The sequence below is a fragment of the Lissotriton helveticus genome, chromosome 7 (assembly GCF_964261635.1).
Source record: "Lissotriton helveticus chromosome 7, aLisHel1.1, whole genome shotgun sequence".
Classification (NCBI taxonomy): Eukaryota; Metazoa; Chordata; class Amphibia; order Caudata; family Salamandridae; genus Lissotriton; species Lissotriton helveticus.
In genome coordinates, this window is record NC_136068.1 from 1,323,520,087 (window position 1) to 1,323,547,990 (window position 27,904).

Here is a 27,904-nt window from a genome sequence, read left to right on the forward strand (position 1 = left end):
GATGCTTAATGTTAACAATTGTTCTCTTCATCTACTGTGTATCTTATCAGCGGAGTCATGAGTATGGATTTTCATGACATAGGTTTATGTTCCTTCGAGATCAAATGGGTAAAAACAAGACTGAGGACTGTGTTTCTCATTTCCGTCACAGGAAGGATATTTCCTGTGACGAAGAAAGAGGAGGCAGCAGCAGAGGACTTTCAAAGGACTTCTGACTGCTGACTGGACATTACTTTATTGTTGACTTCATACAGAATTTCATGAGAAATACATTATTTACTTGTTGTTAACATGGCTGCTGAATAAAAGAGTGAAGGAAGTACAGCATAATCCAGTGGCATCATAAAACTTGAGGGAGTTGCCCTGCAAAGTACATGGAGGGGTCCCCCTCCAGACTCAGTCAAGACCTCACAGGTCAGGGTATTGTGAGGAGGGACCCCCTGGTGCTCGGGCACCACCCGCACCATGGGGGCCTTTGTTACCCCACTGGCATAATGCTCGCCTCTGTGTCCTTAATAGAATTGAAATAAATTGTTTCTTACCTTAAACTCCAGTTTTCTCATAAGGGGATCTCCATGTTTAGGGCACACGCGCGTTGTTGAAGATGATGCGCTCTGCACCCCGCACTGTTTATAAAGTATTTGATATTGAAAATAGGTATTTGGACAGCCATGCAGAAGAAAAAGAAAGTACGTGGCTGCCATTATTAAAAATAAATCCTGCGACACACCACTCTGTTAAAAGAAAAACAGATACATGGCTGTGGAACTGGGAGAGCGAGTATTAAAAAGCTAAAGATTGGGCGCTGCGTGTGAGCCCATAGTAAAAGTGAAAGCGTGCAGAGTGCACTGCAAATAACAAACAAAGTGACAGACCAGTGCTGTTTAGATAAGTTGAGATAAGTTCGGCGCGCAGCGGACGAGCGCAGCGGGCGCGCCGGTGGCGCGCCGAAGGCACGCCAAAGGCAAGCCCGTCTGCGCCCGTCCGCGCCAGGCCGGGACCACGGGCCATAACCCCTGCCCAAATCAGGAACAATATCCAATACTCAAGGGATACATTAAAAGCTCTCAGACCTAAATCAGATGATGTCTGCAATATACTCCATCCTGACAACCCTATGAGTAATTGTCCCCACTGTGAGTTCTCATTCTCACATGCACGATTAGGAATCACCGGAGTCTCAGGGGTCTCTACATCTTCTCCCGAATGCCTACTTAACAACCAAGAGGCGCGTCTTTCATTCTCATTTCTAACAACTAACTGCAGATCATTGGCAAAACGTAAAAATGATATCTATAATCTGCTAGAGGATCAGAAGCCTGACGCGCTGTTCCACACGGAGACATGGCTAACAGAAAGTTCCGGCCCAGACATAGCATCTGCCCTCCCTCCTAACTACTCGATCGTGAGGAAAGATCGGAGTAACCAAGGAGGAGGAGGCATTTGCATTATCTTTAAAAATATGTACAAATGTTATTGGACAGACGCGAAGCTAGGTAATTGTGAAGCAGGATTATTCAAGCTGACACTGACGCCCCAAACTACACTCACCGGATTGCTGATATACCGCCCTCCCGGTACGGCTAGGGAATGGGCGGCGGCTCTTCCTGATTACATAGCCCCTATGGTACTGGAAGCTTCTATGTTCACCATATTGGGAGACCTAAACCTACACTTAGAAAATCTTAAATGCCCAATTACTGCAAATCTTATATCAGACTTGGTAGCACTAAATATCCACTTGAGGAACTCTGGCCCTTCCCACCAAGCAGGCCATCTATTGGACCCCATATTCGCCAATTTTGATCGTATCAAATGGGACTCAACAGTGCCCATTGTGTGGTCCGACCATTTCTTGAGCAAATTTATCATCTGGGCTCCAGCGCACAGATATTTGGGTCAGAAACTGGAGGAAACTGAGCATCCCTGACCTAGAGGCACAGCTATCCAAGTCCAACTATGGCTGTGAAATAGAGGACATTACAACGAAAGACCAGACTGAAATTAATAACTGGCTAGCAGACGCGGCATTGACGGTTGTCCCTCCAACTAAAATCAAACAAAAATCTTGTTGTACCCCAGCACCCTGGTTCTCAGACACACTAAAAAAAGAAATAAGCTTATGCAAGAGACTAGAAAGGGCCTGGAGGAAAGATTATAAGCCTGACAACAAAGAAAAGTATAAGCTAGCACTCAAGGCTTATCATCTATCATGCAAAATAGCTAGGGGAAATTTCACTAAAAACAAAATTTTAGAAGCCCAGAGCCAGCCAGGGATGCTATTCAAGGTCTTAAAGAACTTAGCAGGAGAGGCAGCGATACCAGAACCGCCCACTCTATCTTCCACCCAATGTAATAAAATAGCTACCTTCTTCCATGATAAAATAAATACAATTTATGCTAACTTCTCACCAAATAAGGAGGTTAGAGGAAAGCTCCCCTCTACAACCCGCACAGAAGATCAGCAAAGCACCCCTGCTAGACAAGAAATTAAAACATGGAATCCAATAGATACCCAGACGTTGAAAACCACCCTAAACAGTATCAAATCAGGCTCACCCTTAGACCCCCTGCCTGCACATGTCCTTAAACAGCTGGATACACCCACACATGAGGTACTCAGAGCTCTGTTGAATGCTTCCTTACAAGAAGCGGTACTACCGAAAGAATGGAAACACGCGATGGTGGTCCCATTACTAAAAAAGGTCAACAGTGATCCAGAGGTGTTCTCCAATTTCCGCCCTGTGTCCCTACTACCAATACTGTCCAAGATCATAGAGAAACACGTCAATAGGCAACTTACAGATTTTATCAAGAAGAATGATCTGTTACATCCCTCCCAATCTGGTTTCAGGATAGGACACTCTACAGAGTCTACCCTACTTGGGGTAACAGAAATCATTCGCCAAAAACTAGATAGAGGAGGCACGACGGCACTCATCCTTTTGGATTTGAGTGCCGCTTTCGACACCATCTGCCATGACATACTAATCAAACGAATAGAAGACATTGGAATAAAAGGGATGGCACTGAAATGGCTGGAACAATTTCTTCGACAACGAACCTATCAGGTCTTCTCTAAAAACAATCGATCAGAGATACACCCATCTCCCTATGGCGTACCTCAGGGCTCTATATTAAGTCCACTATTATTCAACATATACGTCACCCCTTTAGCTAAAATTGCGGAAGAAATGGGACTTATTATATATTCCTATGCTGATGATACGCAACTAGTGTTCTCCCTTTCCACCCCAGACAAAGACACTGTTTCTCCCCTCCGTGCTGGTCTACTTAAAATGGCCACCTGGCTCCAGACGAACAAACTAAAAATGAACGGAGATAAAACCGAACTACTGATATTTGGCAATCAAAAGAATCTATGGAACCCAACACACTGGCCTGATGTGATGGGTGACCCCCCAACTGCAGTACAGCATGTAAGGAATTTAGGGATAATCATAGATGACAACTTGACCATGCAAACACACATAGCCAAAACTGCCTCTACATGCCTTCTTATTCTCAAATGGCTTAGAAAAATTCTATGGCAATTACCGGAGGGGGCACAAAGGACTGTCATCCAAGCACTAATAATGTCGCGTTTAGATTACGGCAATGTCCTGTTTCTGGGTACCACGAACAGAACATTGAACCAATTACAGGTGGTACAAAACTCCGCAGCAAGAATGCTCCTTAATGTCCCAGGGAGAACAAGTATGACCGAACATCTTAAAAACCTACACTGGTTGAGGGTCTCCAGCAGAGTAAAGTTTAAAGCTTTGTGCTATATGCACAGAATAAACGCAGGTATAGCCCCGAAATATCTATGCAATATGGTTAGAAACTACCTTCCCTCGCGAAATCTACGCTCAGCAGGGCAAGCTAAATTCATCGTGCCCAGGGTAAAGAGAGCTCGACAAGGAGGACGCTCTTTCTCTTACCAAGCACCGGCACTATGGAACTCACTTCCTATACATCTAAGACTGGAACCCTGTTACCTTCGATTCCGCAAGGGAGTGAAAGCTTGGTTATTTGACCTATAATGTGGCTGTGAGACGTCTACATGCAATGCTGATCCAGGGCGCCGGGAAACCCTCAGGGTAGCTGTTGCGCCATAGAAATGCAATAAAATAAATAAAAAATAAAAAAAGAGTTCTCCAGAAGGGCTAATAGAAGCTAAACATTAAGGACACAGTCAAAGGTCTAGTCCTGATTGGAGGAGACAAATGAAGACAAGGCGTTATTAAGGAGGGACTAACAAGCCTGTTAAGGAATCAGAAGCAACCATTTAGAAAGGACAGCAACCGGAGACAACTGAAAAAATGGGCGGAGCTTCAAGACCATACCCCAGTACAGCATGTGGAGAAGTGTGGCTCAGTGGTTAGAGGCGGCAGACCCGGAATCTGAGATCGACCGTGGACCAGGGTTCGATTCCCCGCCTCGGCGGGTCTCGGGCTCATAAATTCCACGGTCTCGACAATTCTCGCTCCGGTGCCTACTCGACTCATGGGGTCACACTCTGCGACTCTGGGCAATAGCTTGCTTAATCTCCACATCGGCCCCTCGCGGCGGGAAGCCTGGCTTTCACCTTGTGGATACCCTGCCGGGGTTTCTCACAGGGGAATACCAGGACGGGTTCCCTAAGCAAGCGCGGAGATGCCCCAGGGTAAGTCCTGCGCTATATAAGTTTCATACATTTACATGCGTCGCAGCAGAACATGTGCTGTCTAGGGCTCGAAATAAAAATGGTTGGTGAAAGAAGTTTAAGCTCTTATTTGAATTTGGCTTCTAGTGTGAGTGTGTGTGTGTGTGTGTGTGTGTGTGTGGGTGTGAGCGTGAGAGTGTGTGTGTGAGAGTGTGAGTGTGAGTGTGTGTGTGTGTGTGTATATATATATATATATATTCACTGAAAAAAATGTAGGTTTTACACACGTTATAGTTAGGAAGTAGCATTTACAAAACCTTTGAAATTCACTGAAAAAAAACGTAGGTTAGACACATGTTATAGTTAGCTGGACATTTCACTCATATAAAACCATTGAAATTCCCCGTTATAGTTAGTTCAGCTAACTATAACTTGCGCGCCCGCAATGCACTGCTGATGACGTCACATATTACATCACTCATGACATGGTCAGTGACATCACTCATGACATCACTGATGCCATAATTTGTTTGGGGGGGGAATTATGGGGTGCGCGCACCCTGCGATTTTTCGAATTTTTTTTTCCCGCCTTGGGGGTCCCTGTGGGAACCCCTGAGCAGGCCTGGGGGTCAGGGTGCTTCTACCCTGCCCCCTTTTTAAGTTCTACACTTTTTTTCTGCTTTCTTGTGCCTCAGTCTACTGAGGCACAAGATGGCTGCCATCCATTTCTGTTTCGGAGTGTTGACAGACAGTGGCAGCCAATCAGCATGAAGCTCGCACCGTGCACGCTTATAGATATATAATTGATTTCAACTTTAATTTTCTCAGGCACTACTGGAGGGATTTACACTATTTAACCAAAAGCGTGATCTGCGTACCAGACTCTACCATTTTGCCAAGTTTGGTGTAATTCCGTTCAGCGGTTCGGGCTGTAGCCATGTCTAAAGGTCCTATGGAAATTAACATGGGGAAAACACGTTTTGGAACCCCTCTTTTTTCTCGGCCCCCGCTTGACTAATCTACCCGAGACTTTCAGGGAAGGAGCGGAGCTGGCCAAAATTTTTGAAAATTACACACAAATTCCTCAACCGGCGCCAGAGTTATTCCCAATAGAATGTTGCGGATTTCCTATGGAAACTAGGTCCTAACTATAACTACCTACTGGCGACCGCCAGCAGGTAATATTATATATATATATATATATATATATATATATATATATATATATATATATATATATATATATATATATATATATATATATATATATATATATTTCAACAAGAAGGATAGCCCAATATGGAGACGCCACAAAACTGCAGGGTTTAACAGCCTTTAATGCGAGGTATTTCAGGTAGGTAACAGCGACAGTTCACACCACAGTGCAGTTCTGGCCCAACGCGTTTCGAGCACCCCAGTGCTCTTGCTCACGGGCAATGGCGGAATACACGGCTGATGAAAGGACGCTTTGATATGCTAATACAAGTCCCGCCCCTGTGGGCGTGTATGCCAGAGGCATGCTGGTACTTGATGTCCATTCCTTCGTTATTCCCAGTGGATGCCGGTATGCGCCAAAAATTTAAAACAAAAGTGTTCCCCCAGTGGGTAGGGTAAGTGCTGCCACTCTCACCATCTGTTCATATTGCACCTGGCATCGGCCCCTCAGTTCCATAGTGCTCTGCGCTTCAAAGCACCCGGTCCGTTACACACGGCAGGGCGTCTCCGCGACCCAGGCAAAGCCGCTTTCAATTTCAACAAGAAGGATAGCCCAATATGGAGACGCCACAAAACTGCAGGGTTTAACAGCCTTTAATGCGAGGTATTTCAGGTAGGTAACAGCGACAGTTCACACCACAGTGCAGTTCTGGCCCAACGCGTTTCGAGCACCCCAGTGCTCTTGCTCACGGGCAATGGCGGAATACACGGCTGAGCGCAGAGCACTATGGAACTGAGGGGCCGATGCCAGGTGCAATATGAACAGATGGTGAGAGTGGCAGCACTTACCCTACCCACTGGGGGAACACTTTTGTTTTAATTTTTTGGCGCATACCGGCATCCACTGGGAATAACGAAGGAATGGACATCAAGTACCAGCATGCCTCTGGCATACACGCCCACAGGGGCGGGACTTGTATTAGCATATCAAAGCGTCCTTTCATCAGCCGTGTATTCCGCCATTGCCCGTGAGCAAGAGCACTGGGGTGCTCGAAACGCGTTGGGCCAGAACTGCACTGTGGTGTGAACTGTCGCTGTTACCTACCTGAAATACCTCGCATTAAAGGCTGTTAAACCCTGCAGTTTTGTGGCGTCTCCATATTGGGCTATCCTTCTTGTTGATATATATATATATATATATATATATATATATATATATATATATTCAAAAACTATGCAGAACACCCTTTTGAGAAATCGGAGCCACACGAAGGTTGAAGTACAGTCCCTTTAATGATGAAAGACAGCCTGCCAGCAGGCTCATTCAGGAAAGCAAAATGTCCATAAGTAATAACGCCAGACGCGTTTCAGGAAACATCCTTTCTTCAGTGGCGTATCGTGGCACAGAAAGGCTGTAGGCGCTGCTGAAGAGCACTCAGTGGCTGATCACCTGCTCCAAGTGGGCGTGGCCTAATGCAAGGCCTGCTGGGCGATGTAGTGTTCTTCCAAATAATCCCCAGTGGGCGCGCCTGCACCCTTTCTTTTGATCAAGCCTTAGTGAAATGCTGAAATCCATGATAGAACCTGCCCTACTTTATGCGCTGTCAAATCTGGAACTTGGAGCTGGTCTCCCTGCACGATTCCAGCTCCCCTTCGTTTCATGGCAGGCAGCACCAGAGAGTGCCGCCTTGAACTCGTTGTTGCGAGGGGCTCCTTCTCGCGACCGGGACGGCCGCTTAATATTCAAAAACTATGCAGAACACCCTTTTGAGAAATCGGAGCCACACGAAGGTTGAAGTACAGTCCCTTTAATGATGAAAGACAGCCTGCCAGCAGGCTCATTCAGGAAAGCAAAATGTTCATAAGTAATAACGCCAGACGCTTTTCAGGAAACATCCTTTCTTCAGTGGCGTATCGTGGCACAGAAAGGCTGTAGGCGCTGCTGAAGAGCACTCAGTGGCTGATCACCTGCTCCAAATGGGCGTGGCCTAATGCAAGGCCTGCTGGGCGATGTAGTGTTCTTCCAAATAATCCCCAGTGGGCGCGCCTGCACCCTTTCTTTTGATCAAGCCTTAGTGAAATGCTGAAATCCATGATAGAACCTGCCCTGCTTTATGCGCTGTCAAATCTGGAACTTGGAGCTGGTCTCCCTGCACGATTCCAGCTCCCCTTCGTTTCATGGCAGGCAGCACCAGAGAGTGCCGCCTTGAACTCGTTGTTGCGAGGGGCTCCTTCTCGCGACCGGGACGGCCGCTTAATATTCAAAAACTATGCAGAACACCCTTTTGAGAAATCGGAGCCACACGAAGGTTGAAGTACAGTCCCTTTAATGATGAAAGACAGCCTGCCAGCAGGCTCATTCAGGAAAGCAAAATGTCCATAAGTAATAACGCCAGACGCGTTTCAGCTGCAGCTTCTTGAATAAAACAGAATTGAACCTACCTGCTGATGTGGCTCTCCTAAATGGGAAACTCTGTGTGTTTGAAATTTAAAACGGCCGGTCCCGGTCGTGGGAGAAGCCCTGCCATACAGTCTGTGATAAGTGCTGCAGTCACCCGACTGACGGCACATTTGGCAGCGAGGTTGTTGTCTTGAAGTAGTATGGTGCAACACAGGGTGCTATGAACTCTCTCCAGACCCACTGTGGATTTATTTTTTGTCTCAATTGTTACAGCATGCCAGCAACTCACTGGAGCAATACCAACAGCACTACAAGGACCATCGGGCTCAGCGAGAGCCGACGCCCACTGGGGCAGGTGGTAGGAATACAAATGAGTGCTGACGCTGCACGCTGGTAATGGACTTTGTGCCTCTGAAGAAATGCTTTGATAGCATGAAACGCGTCAGGCCGCTATGAACTATGGCGTTTGTTCACCCACTCTGCTGCAGCTTCTTGAATAAAACAGAATTGAACCTACCTGCTGATGTGGCTCTCCTAAATGGGAAACTCTGTGTGTTTGAAATATATATATATATATATATATATATACACACACATATACACACACACACACATTCCCTTTTATTAAGTATAATCTGAAGAATACCCTTACTGTAGCTTGTTATACACTGCATATTGTGTTTTTCTTAAGTGTTTTGCAGGCCTTCCTGAAGACAGGCGAGCATCTACACTTAAGATAATATATGGAAAGTGCTCTGGGCGGGACTATTCAAAGCTTTTGACTATAGATCCCCTACGAGAGAACTTTCTGCTACGGTAGCTAGGACATTTTCCATAATAACAACATCTTACGCTGATGACTCAATTGTTCTTATCCTTGGAAAAGAATTCCTTGGGGTCAGGTTTAAATTTCAAGATGTTTTGTCTAAGTTCTAAGTTGGATGAGCAACAATAATCTCAAGTGCACAAAATGGAAAACGTACTACTTGGAAAAAACAATTTTTATGTAAATGATTGGTGGCTAGACATACTGCTAGCCTGCCTCCTGCTACACCAAATGGCTTAGGATACTTCATTGGTTACCTCTGCAGAAGCTGATTCGGTCTAAATCTGATGATTACTTGCAGAGCCTTCCATCAAACAGTACTTAAATATCTTTGTGACAGTTTCACACATTACAAACCCAAAGAGTTTGGAGATCCACCAACTCCAAAGTTCTGCAGATTTCTAATTACAGACTCCATACAAGAGGTGGAAGATCTTTCTCTGTTCTGGAAGAGACAGCCTGGAATCATCTCCCTCTCTTTCTAAAGCATTTGGAGTTGGAGACAACCTTTTGAAAACATTTCAAAACCTGGATTCTTCTCACTACATTGGGATAGTTTTTATCCCTTTTCAGGGAAAGCACCAGGATGTCCGAATTGAGTTCAAAGTGCACTTAATATATACTCATTACATGCAAAATATTTGTGCAGGACATCGCTATTTAGAAACTACTTTATATTTTCTTTAAAACTCAGCTCAATTTCCAGATTGCGAATACACAGATGGTGGACAATTATTATCAAAAGTTTGTTTCCAGGCAGTGCCAGATGGTTTGGATGTCAATTAGCAAGGTGCACTACCTTCTTCATCCTAGTTTGCTCTAGTAGTACAATGTTGTGGCATTGTCCAGACAGACACGGATGAACTTGATTTAAAAAAAATGGTAAATGCACAGAAGGCTTGCTTTGAAAACTCAGTGATTGGTGTCTATTTGTTGTCTTTGTGAGACAACGTGCCCTGGACATAAAAGGTACATACTTTTAGTACAAGTTCTGCATTGTACAATATTCACTGTTAGTCTTAAATTTTATAATAAATACTGGCTGCGTGGAGGGATCCCAGAACACTTTAAATGTTCTTAACTGAAAAGTGTGTGTACATATGGCAGTATAAAATGCAGCTAGCCACTACATAGCCTGTGGCAACATTTTCCACATTTTAGTTTAAGGATTATAAAAGGACCAACAGTGAGAGACTTACATATTTCAACACTGCAAAACTAACCCGAATGCTGATGCATGAATAACTTGAAGAAAAATGAAGGAAAATTCAGCCAGATAGACAGAATTGAGAGCAGCTGCTGGTAAGAACTTTACAATTACTACAAGTATAAACATATCTGAGCTTGATGTTCTCTAATTGGTCTCTTCCTAATGTATCATTACTGAATTCTATTAGCAATATTTTGCAATTCACTTCTGAATTTCTTAAGTATTAATAATCTCCTGAGTGTTAAGATTGCAGTTACTGAGGCACAGACAAACAGGTGAATCCTTGATACAGTGGCATCCCTAGTTGATATGCTCTTCATATCTCTGTAAGGCATTCTTGCAGCTGGGACATGTTTATGACATTGAGCTCTTTTTCTCAGTCCTTGACTAAGAATTTCATTTAAAGTAAAAATGGTGAGCCAAGGACTGGCAGTGTTGGTGTGATGTTGCGTCATATATATATATATATATATAATGACATTCTTCTCTGGATACCAAAGATGAAGCTCATCTCCAACAGAACTGATGCCTCTCTGCAAAGTGGGCATTGAGTGTTATACAGCAGCGTTCTTGACACACAGACTTGTGGTTTACATGGTACACTATCAACAGCTGGCACCATTCTTCTGCATGCTCTTCAAATTAATATATCAAAATTGAATTGTCCCTTAACTCTACAGTGTACATTAACAATGTGTTTACCAAACGGTAACACTGGTATAATATGAGCTCTTTCCCAATATATATCAACAGGATAGTCAGAGTAGAAGAGCACACCACTTTTCTAGTACATAAATCTAATAGTGAAACTAATGGCAGGAGTTACAATTTAGCAGATTTCTTAGGCATCACAAGGTCATGTAACATACTCACCAGCTGCAGTTGATAGAGCTGGTTCAACATCGTCATATGTTGAGGATTAATTGGCGAGGTTAATAGTGCAGGGTTGAGACCAATGTTTTTTGCTGCAAACTGCAAAAGCTGTGCTTGAACCTGAGGGACAAAGAACATGCAGTTATTACAAGAATTAGTGTACAGCCCTCATACAAACCAAGATCAGGCGATGAGGAAGGTGCCTTACTCTATGTTAAATGAGATACTGTAGGACACTCTCCTATATAAGGATAATGTTACTTACCCAGTAAGCATCTGTTCTTGGCATGTAGAGCTGTAGATTCACATGCTTTGCATCCTCCTGCCGTCTAGTGTTGGGTCCGGATTTTTGCTAGTTGTTTTTCTTTGAAAAAGTCTTTCCAGTCATGTGGTAAGGTGACTCCTCCTTTCGGTGATAGTGTGCATGGGCATCAATTCCATTGTTAGATTGTTTTCCCACAGAGAATGAGAATGGAGTTAGTAAGTGTAGAACAGAGATGACCATGCTTATGAATGTAGACTGAGAACTGCAACAACTACAGGAAAAGGGGAGGCGGTTGGGCACATGTGAATCTACAGCTCTACATGCCAAGAACAGATGCTTACTGGGTAAGTAACAATCCGTTCGAGATATGTGAGCTGTAGATTACATGCTTTGCATAGACGAGGAAGCAGTATAATGCCTGAGCGGTGACACTCCTGTAGTTGTTATAGTTGTCTGAAACAGTCTTTTAAGTACCGCCTGGCCTAAATTAGCTTGTTGCCTCACTAACACATCTACACAATGTATGGGGAATGTGTGCAGTTTAGACCATGTTGCTGCCCTACAGATTTCAGCTAGGGGAGTATTCCCTATTTTGCGAGTGGAATGCGCTCTAGGGGGTATTATCAAAGTTTTTTTTGCTTTCGAATAACTTGTCTGGATACATTTTACGATCCATCTTGCAATGCCTGATTTAGATAAGGGATTGCCTTTGTGTGGTGGAACAAAAGCTACAAAGAGTTGCTTTGTTTTGAGAAAATCTTTTGTTCTTTCAACATAATATAGTAGAGCTCTTCTAACATCAAGGGTGTGTGGAGCCCGTTCTGCTACAGAATCAGGTTGAGGAAAGAACACAGGTAACTCAATGGATTGATTTATATGAAAGGCAGAAACTACTTTAGGGAGAAATTTAGGATTGGTGCGAAGAACCACTCGCTCTGTGAAGCTGAAAGAAGGGCTCTTGTATAGTTAATGCCTGGAGTTCACCAACTCTTCTCAGTGAAGTTATTGCGATGAGGCAAGCAATTTTCCATGAGAGGAATTGTAATTGTCACCTATGCATTGGTTCAAATGGTGGACCCATTAGCCTTGTAAGGACTATGTTTAGGTTCCACACTGGTGCAGGTGGGACTCTTGGTGGTATCACTCTTTTTAATCCTTCCATAAAGCCTTTAATCACTGGTACTCTGAATAGAGATAATTGTTGTCAGTTTTGTAAGTATGAAGCTACTGCTGCCAGATTTAAGCGAATGGATGTGTAATCTAGTCCGATTGCTGTAATGGAACAGATGTTCTGTACAGCAGCATCATGAGTATTGCCATTGTTACAATAGATAACAAATCGCTTCTATTGAGGAAAATTGAATTTTGCCTTGTCATGTGTGCCTACGTGTTCCCCATCCTATGTTATATGTGCATGATCGATATGCATATATCCCCTTATGATCGATTAAAGACGCAATTATAGTTGTGTCCAACGTTAGTATGTCAGTTATCCGGTCCCCGTGAAAGCAACGTGAATTAGGCTTCTAGGCCTATGTTGCCAACATTTTACATTATGCCCGTTAGACTTATCGAATTGTCCCCGTTTCTAGGCCTCAAAGGGCCTGAACACCAGATTCAAGCTCCAGTCTCCTGAAACCACTCCGAGGAGCGATGCAGCCCCTCCCGCATCCCTGACCTTTCGCTTACTTCTTGCCGCGCAGCGCGGTGCCCGGCCTGGCTCTGCCTGCCTGTCTGCCAAGAATATGTTATGCCTACAGTTATCAGTTCAGCTCTCCGTCTTCACATTCCTAAGCTAACGAACCGCATAAACATCTTCAGCTATAGTCTAGTCTTTCTGTCTCCATGCAAGTGAATTACTGAATTAATATCCATAGAAGATTCATAGCACACGCAATACATGAAGAATATATGCATGTACCAGCCTTAGTGTCAAGTAGCCTTTGCTCTGATGACTTTTAGATTCTATCAACATGTTCTCCAAACACCAGATACCAGATATGCTATAGGTACATGTCGTCCTGACATCTCAGACTTTAGTCTCCTCTTCTAGTGCAGAAGTCAGAGCCCCCAGCTCTCCCTAGTTACACGTCATGGCCCGTTTGCGCGCACCACTAGGTTAAAGGTTCCAGCTGCCCAGGTAGCCCCCTCCATGTATCCACCCATTTATGACACTTCTGTGACGTCTTCATCACATGTCTACGTACACGCCTTCTTTGTACGCCCATTTGTTCTTATCTTACGTTTGTCACTTGTTACGCCTACTGTATTCAATGCAATTGTAATGTTTTCCTATATATACTATGTAATGTTGATGAAACGTTGCAGCTGCCATTCCATGCCATTCTATTTCAGGCTGTTCCGATCCTGTCCCTTCCCTTATGCCTGATTAAAGCCTGTTCGACTCAGATACCCCGGATCCTGCCTCTTATTTATTGAGCTATCTGTTTTATTTTATGCATAGAAAAATAGTACCGGTAATTAATTATTTATTTACCACATAATGGCGCCCGAATAGGAACGAGCCCCTTCCCCACGCGCCGGCGATGTAACGCAGGCCCCCTGACCCTTCTACAGCCGTGACGGAACTCTACCGTGCACGTGCAGATATTTCTGCTTCATCAAGTCTCCCTCAGGCCCACGGAGGAGACGGAGACTGCGGTCCGGCATCCAGACGAGGCGGTGAGGAATGCGGTTCGTCCCGACCAGAGCCCAAGCCGAGAGAGCAAGGTCCGAGGTATCCGGAGGCCCACCTGTTTCTGAAGCCCGAAGTTCGAAGCGCATGCGTAGTAACCAGACGTCGTAGCAGTCCAGTCCAGTCCGAGGCCTTCAAGTTTTGCTTCCCGGTGAGTACCGTTGCTGGGGGAGTATCTAGACGGGGTCATTAGTTTGTCTCCGGTCCGATGGGTTTGGGTACACAGATCCAGTCCGACGTGTCCATCTAGGTGGATACGGTATGACGTGTCTCTTTATGAGACCGGTATGTTCTGTACTGTTTTAGCAGTGCATCCAGTAATTCTAGTAAGTCCGTTTCTCGAGAAATTCAAGTGTTATGTTTTTCAGTGTATTAGGTAGTATTCTGTTCGAACTGTTATTAATGTATTTCTATGTCGTGGTATGAGTGATTTGTTTGCCATTTCATTACTGTGTTCATTGTGTATTGTGTTTAATTCAAGTACGACTCAAATATGCCTCTGTTTTCAAAGTTATGTCAGATAAAAACCAGAAAAGGGTTACTCGAAGAAGCAGTTCCTGTCCCTCCTAGGGACAGTCCTGGACACTTTATGTATCACAAGCATGGCTTAGATGCCATATTATATCTAGACTTATGGGTGGATTATACAAAGAATCTTGAAGAGAAATATAGATGGCCTGTATCAGGTACATGGGATGCCGAGTGCATCATGAGAGTAGAAGAAGCATTATGGAAAAAGAAAGCCAGACAGTCCCAGAAAGATGCCATAGAGTTATGGCGCAAAGAATCTCATAGAAGAACCGAAAAAGAATTTAGAAAAGCAGAATTAAGTAGAGAATCCTCAGAAAAAGCCCAAGAAAGGGAACTTCTAGAAGAAGGTGATCGAGTTAGAGCAGAACAATCAGACAGACAGAGAAATGCCCTAATTAAAGGTATGTATCCTCTTCTCGCCGAGGGTTTGCCGAAGGCGACCCCGGAAGCACCCCATAATTTACCGCCACCATTAGTCCCGACTAAACTGCGTCATAAACCGACTGCAGCTGAAATTTTTCTTTCTTCCTATTTAGACGACACTGTCCCAGAATATGCTAATACAGATTCCCAGTAGTTTTGGTTTTTGGGCTGTTTGGGGGTCTTCTACTTCTTTCCGCCTGGGTTGACGGGTCTGGGGCCATTGCTGCGAAGGTTTAATACCGGATAAAAGTGGTTTGGAGAAAATCGGAGCAGAAAAAGATTTTGCGCTTTTGATCACTTGCCTGTCTTTGGGGTGCTGTTTGGCGGGCTTTTAGGTTGTTGTGGGTGGGTTTTGGGGTCTGGGAGCACTGCTGGCACAGTCTAATGCTGATTGCATTTGTTTTTCAGGAAATCCATGGTGGAAAAGGGGAGTTAGGGCCTAGCTGCAGAGCGCATTTGGACAGAATTGAAGGTAGTAGGCCCATTTTTGCTTTTTGCCTGTTTGGGGGTGTTCTGAGGTGAAATTTCTTTTTGCGTTTTTGCTGACTTGCTTGTCTTTGAGGTGCTGTTCGGGGGGGGTCAGGGTGTTTGTGGGTGGGTTTTGGGGTCTGGGAGCACTGCTGGGTATGGATAGTTTTGATTGCTAGAGGTTTGAAGCAAATCCATGGTGGCAAAGGGGAGTTAGGGCCTAGCTGCAGAGCGCGCGTGGAGTGATTTTGGAAATTTGCCTGAACATTTCTAAGTCCCCATTTTTGTAGTTTTGCTTTTTGGCTGTTTGGGAGTCTTCTACTTTTTTCCGCCTGGGTTGACGGGTATGGGTCCATTGCTGCGAAGGTCTAATACCGGATAAAAGTGGTTTGGAGAAAATCAGAGCAGAAAAAGATTTTGCGCTTTTGATCACTTGCCTGTCTTTGGGGTGCTGTTTGGCGGGCTTTTAGGTTGTTGTAGGTGGGTTTTGTGTACTCAGCCAGTCCAAGTTCAAGTCCAGCCTCCTGTTAATGTAATTCCTGTGCCTCCAGTCGTTGGTCCTGTCCATGCGCCAGTCCCCCAGGATCGACCCACATTACGTACTCCTACCGTACCAGTCACATTACCAACAGCCGCACATCCAGTATTAATTGACGATTCCAGTTCAGGAGGGGCAGGGGGAGGTATTCCTATCACCCCGCCTCAAACAAAACGCCTGACGCTGAGAGATGCAGCGTTACTACGTACCCCGAAAGTGACTACGTACGAAGCTCTCAGAAAGTATTTCAATGAGTGCGAATCTGATTGTAGATATGATCCAGTACCAGGTGAAGATAGTATGATAATATATTCCATACGCTTACGACGAGTTGCAAGCTTCTTGGTTACCATATCAAATATGAAAGAACATCTAGATAGAATATATCATTTCATCCGAACAGGGGAGAAACCAGAAAGTATTCACGAAGCTATGGTACACAGAAAAGTCGAGATTCAAGGCATGATTTTGCAATTTCTGATAAATTGTTTAATAAGAGAACAGGATCATCCTGATAAAAATCCCGAAGAGATGAGAGTCCTGACCAGATGGAGTGACAATATAGCAGAAGGAAAACATAAGACACAAAATAGCATAGAAACCATGTACAGAAAGATTCGTAAAGAAATTATAGGCATACACGAGAGGGAGAAAGCAAGAATAGTAGCCGAGAAAGAGGATGACTCTTCAAACGAAGAGGTAGACAGCGAGAATCCCGCCAGAATAGCGTATGTAGGTAGAACTAGATTTTCCGACAGACACACACGCCTAGATTACAAGAAAGCTTTTCCTCCTTCCATACCAGAACAGTGTTCTCTTGAACAAATATTCCAGGCTACAGATAAAATTCTGAAACTACGAATAGGTTATAGTGAACTTAGTACCATGCATGAACAAGAACTAGCCCGATCAGCAGTCCGATGGGTTAATGATCCTGCCACGTTTCCAGACGAAGTAGTGGCCCAAATGTTTCTGAAACTGCCCCCAACCGAGCAGCGTCTGGTGGGTATGTATATGATCCAGCACCTCATTACACTGTATGAGGATCAGCATTCTGATCCAGGTCCTTTACATGATGTGCTGAACGAGTTACTCTTAAACCGATGGAAAGGTCTAGGTACCGATTTAATTAGTGTCATTCTAGAACAGCGCCACAAATACAGAACGTTCCTGAATCCACATTTTGTTCCTGTTCCACCCCCAGTAAGAAAACCGTTCTACATAGTCAGACAGAATCCGTTACGAGAAGTACATCCTGTTAAGGGAGCGGGGGGTAATCTCGAACGAGTATTTGTTTACACCCCTATAACGAAAATAGAACTTCTAGAAATGAAAAAGTTAATACCCTGTCACGATAAAGATCCAGCAGGGTTCCATCGAGAATTAAAGGACATGCTCCGTATGGGAGAATACACATATCCTGATATCATTAAAATGTTAAAGGTCCTGTTGCCTGCGGGCATATATGAAAAACTCAAAGAAAAAGAATGGGAGGTGGGAGAGAAAAAGATAGATTGGACCGCGTTAGAGACCGAAGATAATGCACGAGTCCCAGGAACTGGTCTTGGGGATAAAGCCAAAGAATTACCCGAACTGTTAATACAGGTCTTGCCAAGATTACTAGCCACGAAAAAGGAAGATTGGGATGCCATCTCAGCCTGTAAACAGAAACAAGACGAAGACACTAGTGGCTCCACTCTCAGGCTCTAGAAATGTTTCCCTTGGATTTTCAGGAAAACCTATTGTTAATGAAATATCGAAACCAGTTTCCCTAGAAGTTGGTCCATTGTCCCGAACTACAGACTTGTTACTTACGAAATCATGTCCAGAAAATTTACTAGGTATTAAGACCCTGAAAGAATTAGGAGCAGTTATATGCTGTTCCCCAGAAGGTGTGAGATTGTTTTTACGTGATTTTAAAGGTCATTATGTATTGCGTGATTTTGATCCAAGATTACTGAATGTACCACAGCATTTATGGGCGCAAGGTCCAACTGATGTAGGTTGTATGCACATTACACCATATCGTGTCACTCTGAAGCAAGGTGTTGTATTACCACAAATCCGACAGTACAAATTGCCACCTGAGGCTGTAGCAGCCTTATCCGAAATTATTGACGAGCTCATTGCTCAAGGAGTGGTTGTAGAAACTGACTCCAATGTATGTAATTCTCCTATCATTCCGATTCTTAAACGTACTGACCCCAATGCACCTCCAGTTTATCGATTAGTGATCGACCTTCGAGAACTTAATAAATGTATCATACCCCAGTACCCAGTGGTTCCAGATATTTCTTCCCTATTAACTGCCATTGATTCCGAAGCTACGTTCTTTACTGTTATTGATCAAGAACGCATTCTTTAGTGTCCCCATTCATCCAGACAGCCAATTCCTTTTCGGTTTCTGTTTAAATGGAAGAAGCTATAAATTCACACGAGCTCCTCAAGGTTTCACAGAAAGTCCTAGCATTTACAGTCAAGCACTTAAAAGACAACTAGACAGTATTCACATGCCAACTGACACTGCCCTGCTCCAGTATGTCGATGATCTATTAATCACAGCCCGTTCTGAACGTGACTGCGAACGTGCGTCACTTACAGTCTTGTATTTCCTGGCAGAGATGGGGCACAAGGTGTCCCTTTCGAAACTGCAATTTTGTGTCCAGCAAGTGGTGTACCTTGGACACTTACTGTCCAAGAGGGGTAGGCAGTTGACACCAGACCGTATCCAGTTAATAGCACATCTTCCACAGCCCAAGACTCAGAAGGAGGTACGAGCTTTTATCGGCCTCACTTCTTACTGCAGACAATGGATTCCTCAGTACGCATATCTAGCTAAGCCACTGATACAGTTAACGACACAGGAGGCAGCCACATCGACTGTCCTCCCTTGGACCCAAGAACATACACTTGTTTTCAATGAGTTAAAGAAAGCTTTATGCCAAGCACCTGTTCTAGCGACACCAAACTACAGTAAGCCTTTTACACTTTTTGTCACTGAACGTGATGGTACAGCATTATCTGTTCTTACACAAGATCAAGCAGGACAACACAAGCCTTGTGCTTATTTTTCTAGCTCATTAGATCCGGTGGCCCAGGCTCTGCCTGCGTGCCTCAAGTCAGTTGCAGCTACAGCTCTAGCTATCAGACAAAGTGATTCCATAGTGTTAGGACATTCCCTGACAGTACAAGTTCCACACTCCGTGGAAGTTCTTTTGAACCGAACACAGACTCCGCACTTGACAATTGCACGTTTAACAGGTTATGAACTGACACTGTTTCAGCCACACATAGAAATCAGACGCTGCAACATTTTAAATCCCGCTACACTGTTACTCTCAGTTACTTCAAATCCTGCCACACATGATTGTGTGGAAGTTGTTAACACCATGACAAAGCCAAGACAAGACTTGACAGACATTGCATTATCTGACCCCGACCTGACACTTTATGTGGATGGCTCATGTATGAGGACAAGTACAGGAGAGTTAGTAGCCGCGTATGCAGTGACTACTGAAACTGAAGTTATAGAAACACATCGTATTGATACCCTGTATGCTCAAGCAGCAGAGCTCGTCGCTCTGACCCAAGCCTGCATACGAGCCAAGAACATGAAAGTAAACATATACACAGATTCACGTTATGCGTTCGGAGTCGTACACGACTTTGGAGTACTCTGGCAAGAAAGAGGTTTCATGACTTCTCATGGAACCAAGATTCAGCATGACCCCCTCATTCAAGCTCTGTTAGATGCAATACATTTACCGACAGCTATCGCTATCATGAAGTGCAAAGCACATACGAAAGTCAATGACATCATTTCCCAGGGTAACGACCTGGCAGATCGAACAGCCAAGCTTACAGCTCAGACTCCAGACATTCCAGTTAACACGCCACAGACAGACGTTCCAGACCAGACTACTTGTATGACAGTTAAGGACCCTACACAAGACGTACCTGATATACAGTCACATGCTACCCCAGACGAAATCAAGAAATGGTCTGAACAAGGAGGGGTCCAGACAGATCAGGGATGGTTGACGAAGGGAAAAGCCACATGGTTTCTCCCCGACTCTATGGTTCAAGTCATTATTAACACCGCACATAGTCCAGCACACTTAGGAGAAAAAGCCATGTTAGACAGTATTCAGAACCTCTGGTTTAACAAACATTTACGAGCAGCAGCCAAGCAGAAAGTGCGTACCTGCATGATTTGTTGTCAGTTCAATCCAGGTAAAGGTGTTCCGGTGGAACAAGGTGGATTCCATCCTCCTGACCACCCTTTTGAAGTCCTCCAGATGGATTATATTCAGATGGATCGATGTTGAGGTTTCAAGTATGTCCTCGTAGTTGTATGCGCTTTGTCCAGATGGACAGAAGCATATCCAGTCCCAGATTACACTGCCGCGACCACTGCCAGGCAGTTGGTTCGTGAGTATTTCCCCCGCTATGGTTTGCCCAGGGTCGTGTATTCAGACAACGGCCAGCCATTCTCATCCGAACTCATGAAACAAGTATCCCTACTGTTAGGGTACCAGTGGAAGTTCCACTGTGTGCGACATCCTGAGGCAGCTGGCCTCGTAGAGAGACATAATCAGACCCTGAAAATCCGCATTGCAAAGGTATGCGCAGAGAAAGGCGTAGATTGGATGGTAGCACTGCCAGTCGCCCTTTTTTACATGAGAATGGTCGCTCACTCCCGTTCAGGTCTCTCACCTTTCGAGGTAGTTTTCGGTCGTCCCCCAAACATGTGGGGTACACCTAGACCACGTACAATTACTGATGTTGACAGTAATATGCTGACAGATTACCTGGCTTCCTTGATGTCTGCACTACTCTCTTGTCGTTCACAGGTTGCTGCTGCTTTTCCAGACAACACTCAAGTAAAACCGCATGAGGTCATACCAGGCGACCTCGTTCTGATTAGGAACTTTGATCCTTCAAGTCCGCTGGAGCCCCGCTGGAAAGAACCAAAGCTCGTTCTGATGACAACAAAGACTGCGATCAAGGTGGAGGGCCGCAAAGGCTGGTTGCATTCCAGTCACGTGAAGCGATTTCATGGACTCCGTCCAAAGACTTTTTTCAAGGACTGCCCCGTTCTCAAGGACTGCCCAGATACTGACTCTAAACTTCCCCTGTTAGAGAAAACTCCGCAGCAGGAGTATAAAGAAAAATTAAGGTCTAGTAAGTCAGCCAGTTTAATTGTCTAAGTCCCTCTCGGGTGAAACGGTTAGACAGGTTCCTGACATGTATGAGATAGACCCACATAGTGAGAGAGTTAGTCGAAACTCTAAGAGAACACGTTATCGAAAGAATCTTCGAAGTCGATGCATTGTTACTCTATTAATTATGTTATTCCCGAGTCTTATGGTTACCTGCATAAGTTATGCCTTACATCTATGTTTTCCTCCTACTGTTTCACATGTACATTTTTCCTCTAATGTTACAGTAGAGCACACATTTAGTGAACTGCCTCCTCACGAGTTATCCTATCGTCTTGCCATGCGCAACAATACTTTTATCCGTATGTTACACTATTCACACCAGACTAGCAATGCCACTAATTGTTGGGTGTGTGGTCGACTCCCCCCTTTCCAGACACCGAAGGGAGTTCTGCCACTCTTTCCCTATCCGTTTTCACACAATGGTTCATGTGGAGCATGGTCCACGTTAACGTCATCCTCAAACGATATGTCCCTTCTGAATAGAACATGTTTCCCAGATAAGGAAGGTCTCTCCCATAGAACAGGGTTAGATCTAGAAAATGAAGTATATGATCTAGGTAATTATTCCTCAAATTTCATGGTTTTGAATGTTCAGTCCGAGACTACTCCAGATTTGCCTGCTATTACAGTCCTACCAGTGAAAGGCGAATTATGTGTCAGAAAGAATGGTTCAGTACATTTAGGACACAGTGATTGTAATACTGTGGTCCAGTATAATGACAGTGGGAAATCTAATTTCAAAGCCTCACGTCATTCGTATTTTGTATGTGGTCAGACCGCATATGTACGTCTGCCCCTCGATTGGGATGGAACATGTTACATTGCCTTCCTACTGCCACCAGTTTTTCTAGGCCCATCCGATTATCACAGAAATACCCATCTAGTACACGTCAGACATAGAAGGGAGATCGAGTCCCCCATTGTCGATCAAACTGAAACTGCCTTAGAACAGTATCAAGACTTCAATAAAGGTTTCTTTTTCTTCATAGGTCCTGTCCAGAATAGTAAGTTAATACGTAGGCTAACCAGAACCCTTGAAGCAGTAGTGAATGAGACTACTTCCGCTTTAGGTAACTTAACCGAAGAACAATCTGCTATGAGATTTGTCGTGCTTCAAAATCGTCTCGTTCTTGACGTCATACTGGCCGATAGGGGCGGAGCCTGTAGAGTCATCGGATCTAGTTGCTGCATTTTCATTCCTAATAACGCACCGTCTGTATATTCAGCTCTAAACAGACTTCATAAAATAGCCCATCAGTTACACCAGAATCCAGGCACCTGGACATGGTCCGGTTGGCTCTGGAGTATAGTATCTGCCTGGGGATGGAAAGTATTGTCATTCCTGGGTATAGTAGTAATGATCATATTCAGTTGTTGCCTATGTTTACAATGTGGCCCTGCGATTTGCGGCTTGTGCGCTACATCTTGTATTCCTAGTCCTAAGTCCCGTTCCAAGAAGATTCGAGACGAGCAAATGATGCTCTATGAACAGATAGATGGTATCATGACTATTGATGTTTCCTGAAGGAAACGTAGGGCACAAGGAGGGAATGAGGAAAATTGAATTTTGCCTTGTCATGTGTGCCTACGTGTTCCCCATCCTATGTTATATGTGCATGATCGATATGCATATATCCCCTTATGATCGATTAAAGACGCAATTATAGTTGTGTCCAACGTTAGTATGTCAGTTATCCGGTCCCCGTGAAAGCAACGTGAATTAGGCTTCTAGGCCTATGTTGCCAACGTTTTACATTATGCCCGTTAGACTTATCGAATTGTCCCCGTTTCTAGGCCTCAAAGTTGCCTGAACACCAGATTCAAGCTCCAGTCTCCTGAAACCACTCCGAGGAGCGATGCAGCCCCTCCCGCATCCCTGACCTTTCGCTTACTTCTTGCCGCGCAGCGCGGTGCCCGGCCTGGCTCTGCCTGCCTGTCTGCCAAGAATATGTTATGCCTACAGTTATCAGTTCAGCTCTCCGTCTTCACATTCCTAAGCTAACGAACCGCATAAACATCTTCAGCTATAGTCTAGTCTTTCTGTCTCCATGCAAGTGAATTACTGAATTAATATCTGTGAGAAGTTGGCCTGATGTGCAGTGTTCACTATTCTAGTGATCACTATATATCAGTCCAAACAACCCTTATTGATGATTGGTTGTAAGTCAACCTTATAGACCAGCTATCCTAGTAGCATGGATACGAGCAGTCTAAGGCTAAGACTCTAGAGGGCGTGTTAAGCCAGCTGTTTTACCATCACATTACCCCTTGAACACCCAGTGAAAGGACACCACACAAGTGTTATGAAAATAAACAATGTATTTATTAGAATCACAACAACCCTGTACTCTTTATGAGGACAGGGTGCTAGGCACACAACAAAACTCTTACGAAAATACTTTTAAGTTAGCACGTTACAGAAATGCCCGAGGGGCACGAAAAACCATATACACTAAAAGTGGAATGCGAATTACTAGCAGGTAAGTAACAGTTCTAATAGGCTTTGGAATCGCTAGGACTGGACTAGGGAATCGTTAGATTACTACTAGGAGGCCTAGGGGACTCGGGTGCAGAGTGTGCACTCTCACGCGGGATGCGGGACAAAGTCTATGGAAGCTAGAATTCACAAAGTTAGTGTTCACGGGCGAACCCGACCTGGTAGGAAGAAAATGACAGTGGATCCTGACCCTTGGATAGTGAGGCTATGCTGGGACACCGGAGTGCCGAAGTTACCTAGCCCAGGGGCTGCAGCTGCATAGGTCTGAAAAGACGTCGGGGATCTCGTTGCCGGACCGGGAGCCTGGAAGGAAGAAGTTGCTGGCAGGCGACCAGTGAAGGAAAGTTCGATGGATCCAAGCCTGGATCAAGGAAGAAGAAACCTGAAAGCAGAGGGGACCAAGTTCTTGAATCACTAGCCAGTGATTAAGTGGGCACCAGGATGGCACCGGGCGAAGTCACCGCAGTCAGGTGAGTGGGCACTGCTGGGCTCTGCAGTCTCTCGGACCAGGAGGCGTTGTCGGCGACCAGGATGGAGGTGCGAGCTGTCCCACGAAGGAAGAAGTCGTTGGCGTCGAAGTTACCCAGGATTGGGCAACAAGCCTTGGCTAATTCAAGCCCACGCGGTGGACTCAAAATGGCGTCTTGAGTGGACCAGGAGGGTCCAGGGTGCTCCTCTTCTGGAAGGGAGCAAGGGCCAGTCTGGAGCAACCAGACCAGCAGCAGAAATGTCGTCGGGCGTCGTCAGGAAGGCCACAAGCCAGCGGGCTAGTAGCCAAACAACGCGGTGAGCAGTAAAAAGCAGAAGGGCCCCACGCAGATCGTGGAGATGCTGGGGGGCTGCTCTTCGGTGCTGGAGCTGCTCAGGGTGGGGGCTTCTCGGACCCCAAAGCACTCACCAGGAAATTACTCGGTGGGCTTGCTGTGCAGAAGTCGTGCAGTCTTGGCGATGGCCGGTCCCTCGAGGTCTCGTCGCACCCACGGTTCTCAGCTGGGCTGTAGAGGTGGGTAGAGGTCAGAGGTGCCAGGGAAGCCGGGTCTCGTCGAGCTGGGCAGTCGGATTCCGGAGGAAGGACGTGCAGCAGACCGCAGTGTTCTTAGATGGTGCCTGCGGATGCAGGGTGACTACTCCTTAGCCACAAGGGAGAATCTTGAGGAAGAAATCGTGAAGTCCTTTCGTGGAAAGTGGTATCTTGATTCCAAAGATGATCTGATTTGGAAGGGGGCCAGTCTCTACCTTTATCTGGGAAAAAGGGGCTGGCACGCGACTAGGTCCTGCCCTATGGGTGGGACCAGGAGGGGGGTGGTTACACCCACTTCCTTGGCGGGCTTTTCCCCAGCACAGGGTCTGGAGTGACCCTGGAACTGGTTCCAGCCAGCCTATGCACAGTGAGCACCGGGGTGCCACGTGCAGTCACCTTCCTCTAAAGCCCTGCCTACCTACAATACACAAAACCCTGTCTGGGACGGTGCTGGCACCGCCCCTGGCAGGAAACCCTTTGTCCTTATCTCCTGCTCTGGGAGGACTCCCAGCAGCAGGAGGGCAGACTTGTGTCTCGGTGGCAGCATCCATTTTGTGGATGCTAAGGCTCTGTCTGACTTTTAACCGGGTTATAGGTTACAGGCATGTCGTGTCCCTCTAGAAGGGTGGAATGCTAACCCCGTCGCCAGAATTGGCGAGGGGTTAGTATTCCAATTCGTATGACACCTTACTCGACATGTTTTGATAAAGCGATACCAGAGTTGGCACATAACCGCGAGGATTATAATGCACTTAAGAGTATATGGTATGCGATATCATGGAAACGGCTAAGGGATAGATCCCGAAAGCCGCAGACAGGCTCAGCTCATGCCAGAGCACCATCTCACACGATTCCACGCACTCTGCCTTCAGGATTGTTAAGGCCTGCCATAGGAGTGACTGATAGGAGATCTGTGTGTCCATTTTAGGGTTAGATATAGGCATACTATATCTAAAGCAAAGGGTGAGTACACCACCTTGCCCCAGCTGTCGTGCAGCCAGTTGTGTCAGTTTTAGTTAGTCAATCCAGGGGTGGCATAATACATGCTTCAGCCCCTGGGAGACTTCTGGGTGCACCTCAGCCCTGGGTACAGGGACTTGGAGAGGGCCCAGTGCCAATTCAGTACCTGAGTACAATTTGGATAGAGAGAACAGCTAGGCTGTGGGTCTGATTAGCAGGCCCACAGCCAGGGAAAGTCGTAAACCAGTGCAGCAAAAAGCAAAAATCTGGGTGATCATAGGATTGCAGACCCTACTCTCCTACAATATCCATAGAAGATTCATAGCACACGCAATACATGAAGAATATATGCATGTACCAGCCTTAGTGTCAAGTAGCCTTTGCTCTGATGACTTTTAGATTCTATCAACATGTTCTCCAAACACCAGATACCAGATATGCTATAGGTACATGTCGTCCTGACATCTCAGACTTTAGTCTCCTCTTCTAGTGCAGAAGTCAGAGCCCCCAGCTCTCCCTAGTTACACGTCATGGCCCGTTTGCACGCACCACTAGGTTAAAGGTTCCAGCTGCCCAGGTAGCCCCCTCCATGTATGCACCCATTTATGACACTTCTGTGACGTCTTCATCACATGTCTACGTACACGCCTTCTTTGTACGCCCATTTGTTCTTATCTTACGTTTGTCACTTGTTACGCCTACTGTATTCAATGCAATTGTAATGTTTTCCTATATATACTATGTAATGTTGATGAAACGTTGCAGCTGCCATTCCATGCCATTCTATTTCAGGCTGTTCCGATCCTGTCCCTTCCCTTATGCCTGATTAAAGCCTGTTCGACTCAGATACCCCGGATCCTGCCTCTTATTTATTGAGCTATCTGTTTTATTTTATGCATAGAAAAATAGTACCGGTAATTAATTATTTATTTACCACACTATTTTGCTGCATAACATGCCCTGGTGGTAGGCTTTCTAGCCTCTTTTAGGATATTCATACAGTCTGGTGGTAGGTGTAAATAACCAAACTCTGAATTCAGGAGCCAAATCGCCAAGTTGAGTTCTTTGGGATTTGGATGCCCGATTTCTTCATGGCTCTGAATGAGGAGACTGGAGGGGAGATGTTTTGGTGTGGAACTACTACCAGCTCCAGCAGGGTGGTGAAACAGGGTTGACATTCTCATGTGGGAGCTATGAGAATTAGTGTGAGGGATGTTTGCCTGAGCTTTCGAACTACCAGTGGAATGAGTGGGAGAGGTGGACAAGCGTAGGCCAATATCCCTGACCAGTTCATCCTTAGGGCATTGCGTTTGGAGAGAGGGTGAGGGAACCTAGAGGCGAAGCTTGGGCATTTTGCATTTTCTGCTGTTGCAAACAGGTCTGAGGAAATACCCATTCCTGAAAGTAGGGGGAGGAGAACCTGAGGATGAAGTTCCCACTCATAGATGTGCTCTGACTCTGTCTGCTGAGAAGGTCCTCAATCTGATTGTTTACTCCTGGAAGGTGTTCTGTTAGGAGATACATCTTGTGGTGTATGGCCCATTTCCAAATGGCTTGTGCTAAGGCCTGACAGTTGGAGTGTGTGTGTGTGTCCCCCTGTTTTGGTATATAGCGGTCATATTGTCCGTGCGGACTAGGACAGCTTTGCCTACGAGGTGAGTTTGGAAGGCTTTAAGCACTAGAAACGCTGTTAGTAGGTCGAAGTGGTTTATATAGAGATTGTTCTGCTTTATGCTTAATCCTTGAATTGTGTGATCCTGTAAATGAGTATCCCAACCAGTGAGCAATGCGTCTGCTGTTAGCACTGTGTGTGGGACAAGGTCGATGAAGGGCCGCCCTTTGGATACATTTTGTGGGTTCCACCACTGCAGAGAGCGTTGTGTGCGGCCGTCTACCAACACTAGATTGGTTAATCGACCATGCGACTGGTTCCACTGACTTGCTAAGCATTCTTGAAGGTGATGCATGTTTAGTCTTGCATGGGGTACGATTATGATGCAAGACGTCATCATTCCCAGCAGTTGATTTAAAGACTCTTGACTGGTAATGAGTGGTTGGGCTGAACCTGAGTAAGAAGAGACTGAATACTGTGAATTCTGGCTACATTTGGGGAGGCTAGGGCTTTTTAGTGTCTATGGTGGCTCCCAGACAAGGATGTGGGTTTGAAG

General features: G+C 45.3%; 1 protein-coding gene across 8 annotated transcripts in view; it reads right to left on the minus strand.

Moving 5' to 3' along the window:
* Window positions 1–27,904, minus strand: part of TNRC6C (trinucleotide repeat containing adaptor 6C) — a 992,178-nt gene that overhangs the window by 407,235 nt on the left and 557,039 nt on the right. For all 8 annotated transcript variants that reach the window (XM_078654625.1, XM_078654629.1, XM_078654624.1 and 5 more), the window contains one exon: window positions 11,114–11,233. In XM_078654625.1, the coding sequence (XP_078510751.1) occupies window positions 11,114–11,233 (120 nt within the window). The remainder of the gene's footprint in view (window positions 1–11,113; window positions 11,234–27,904) is intronic.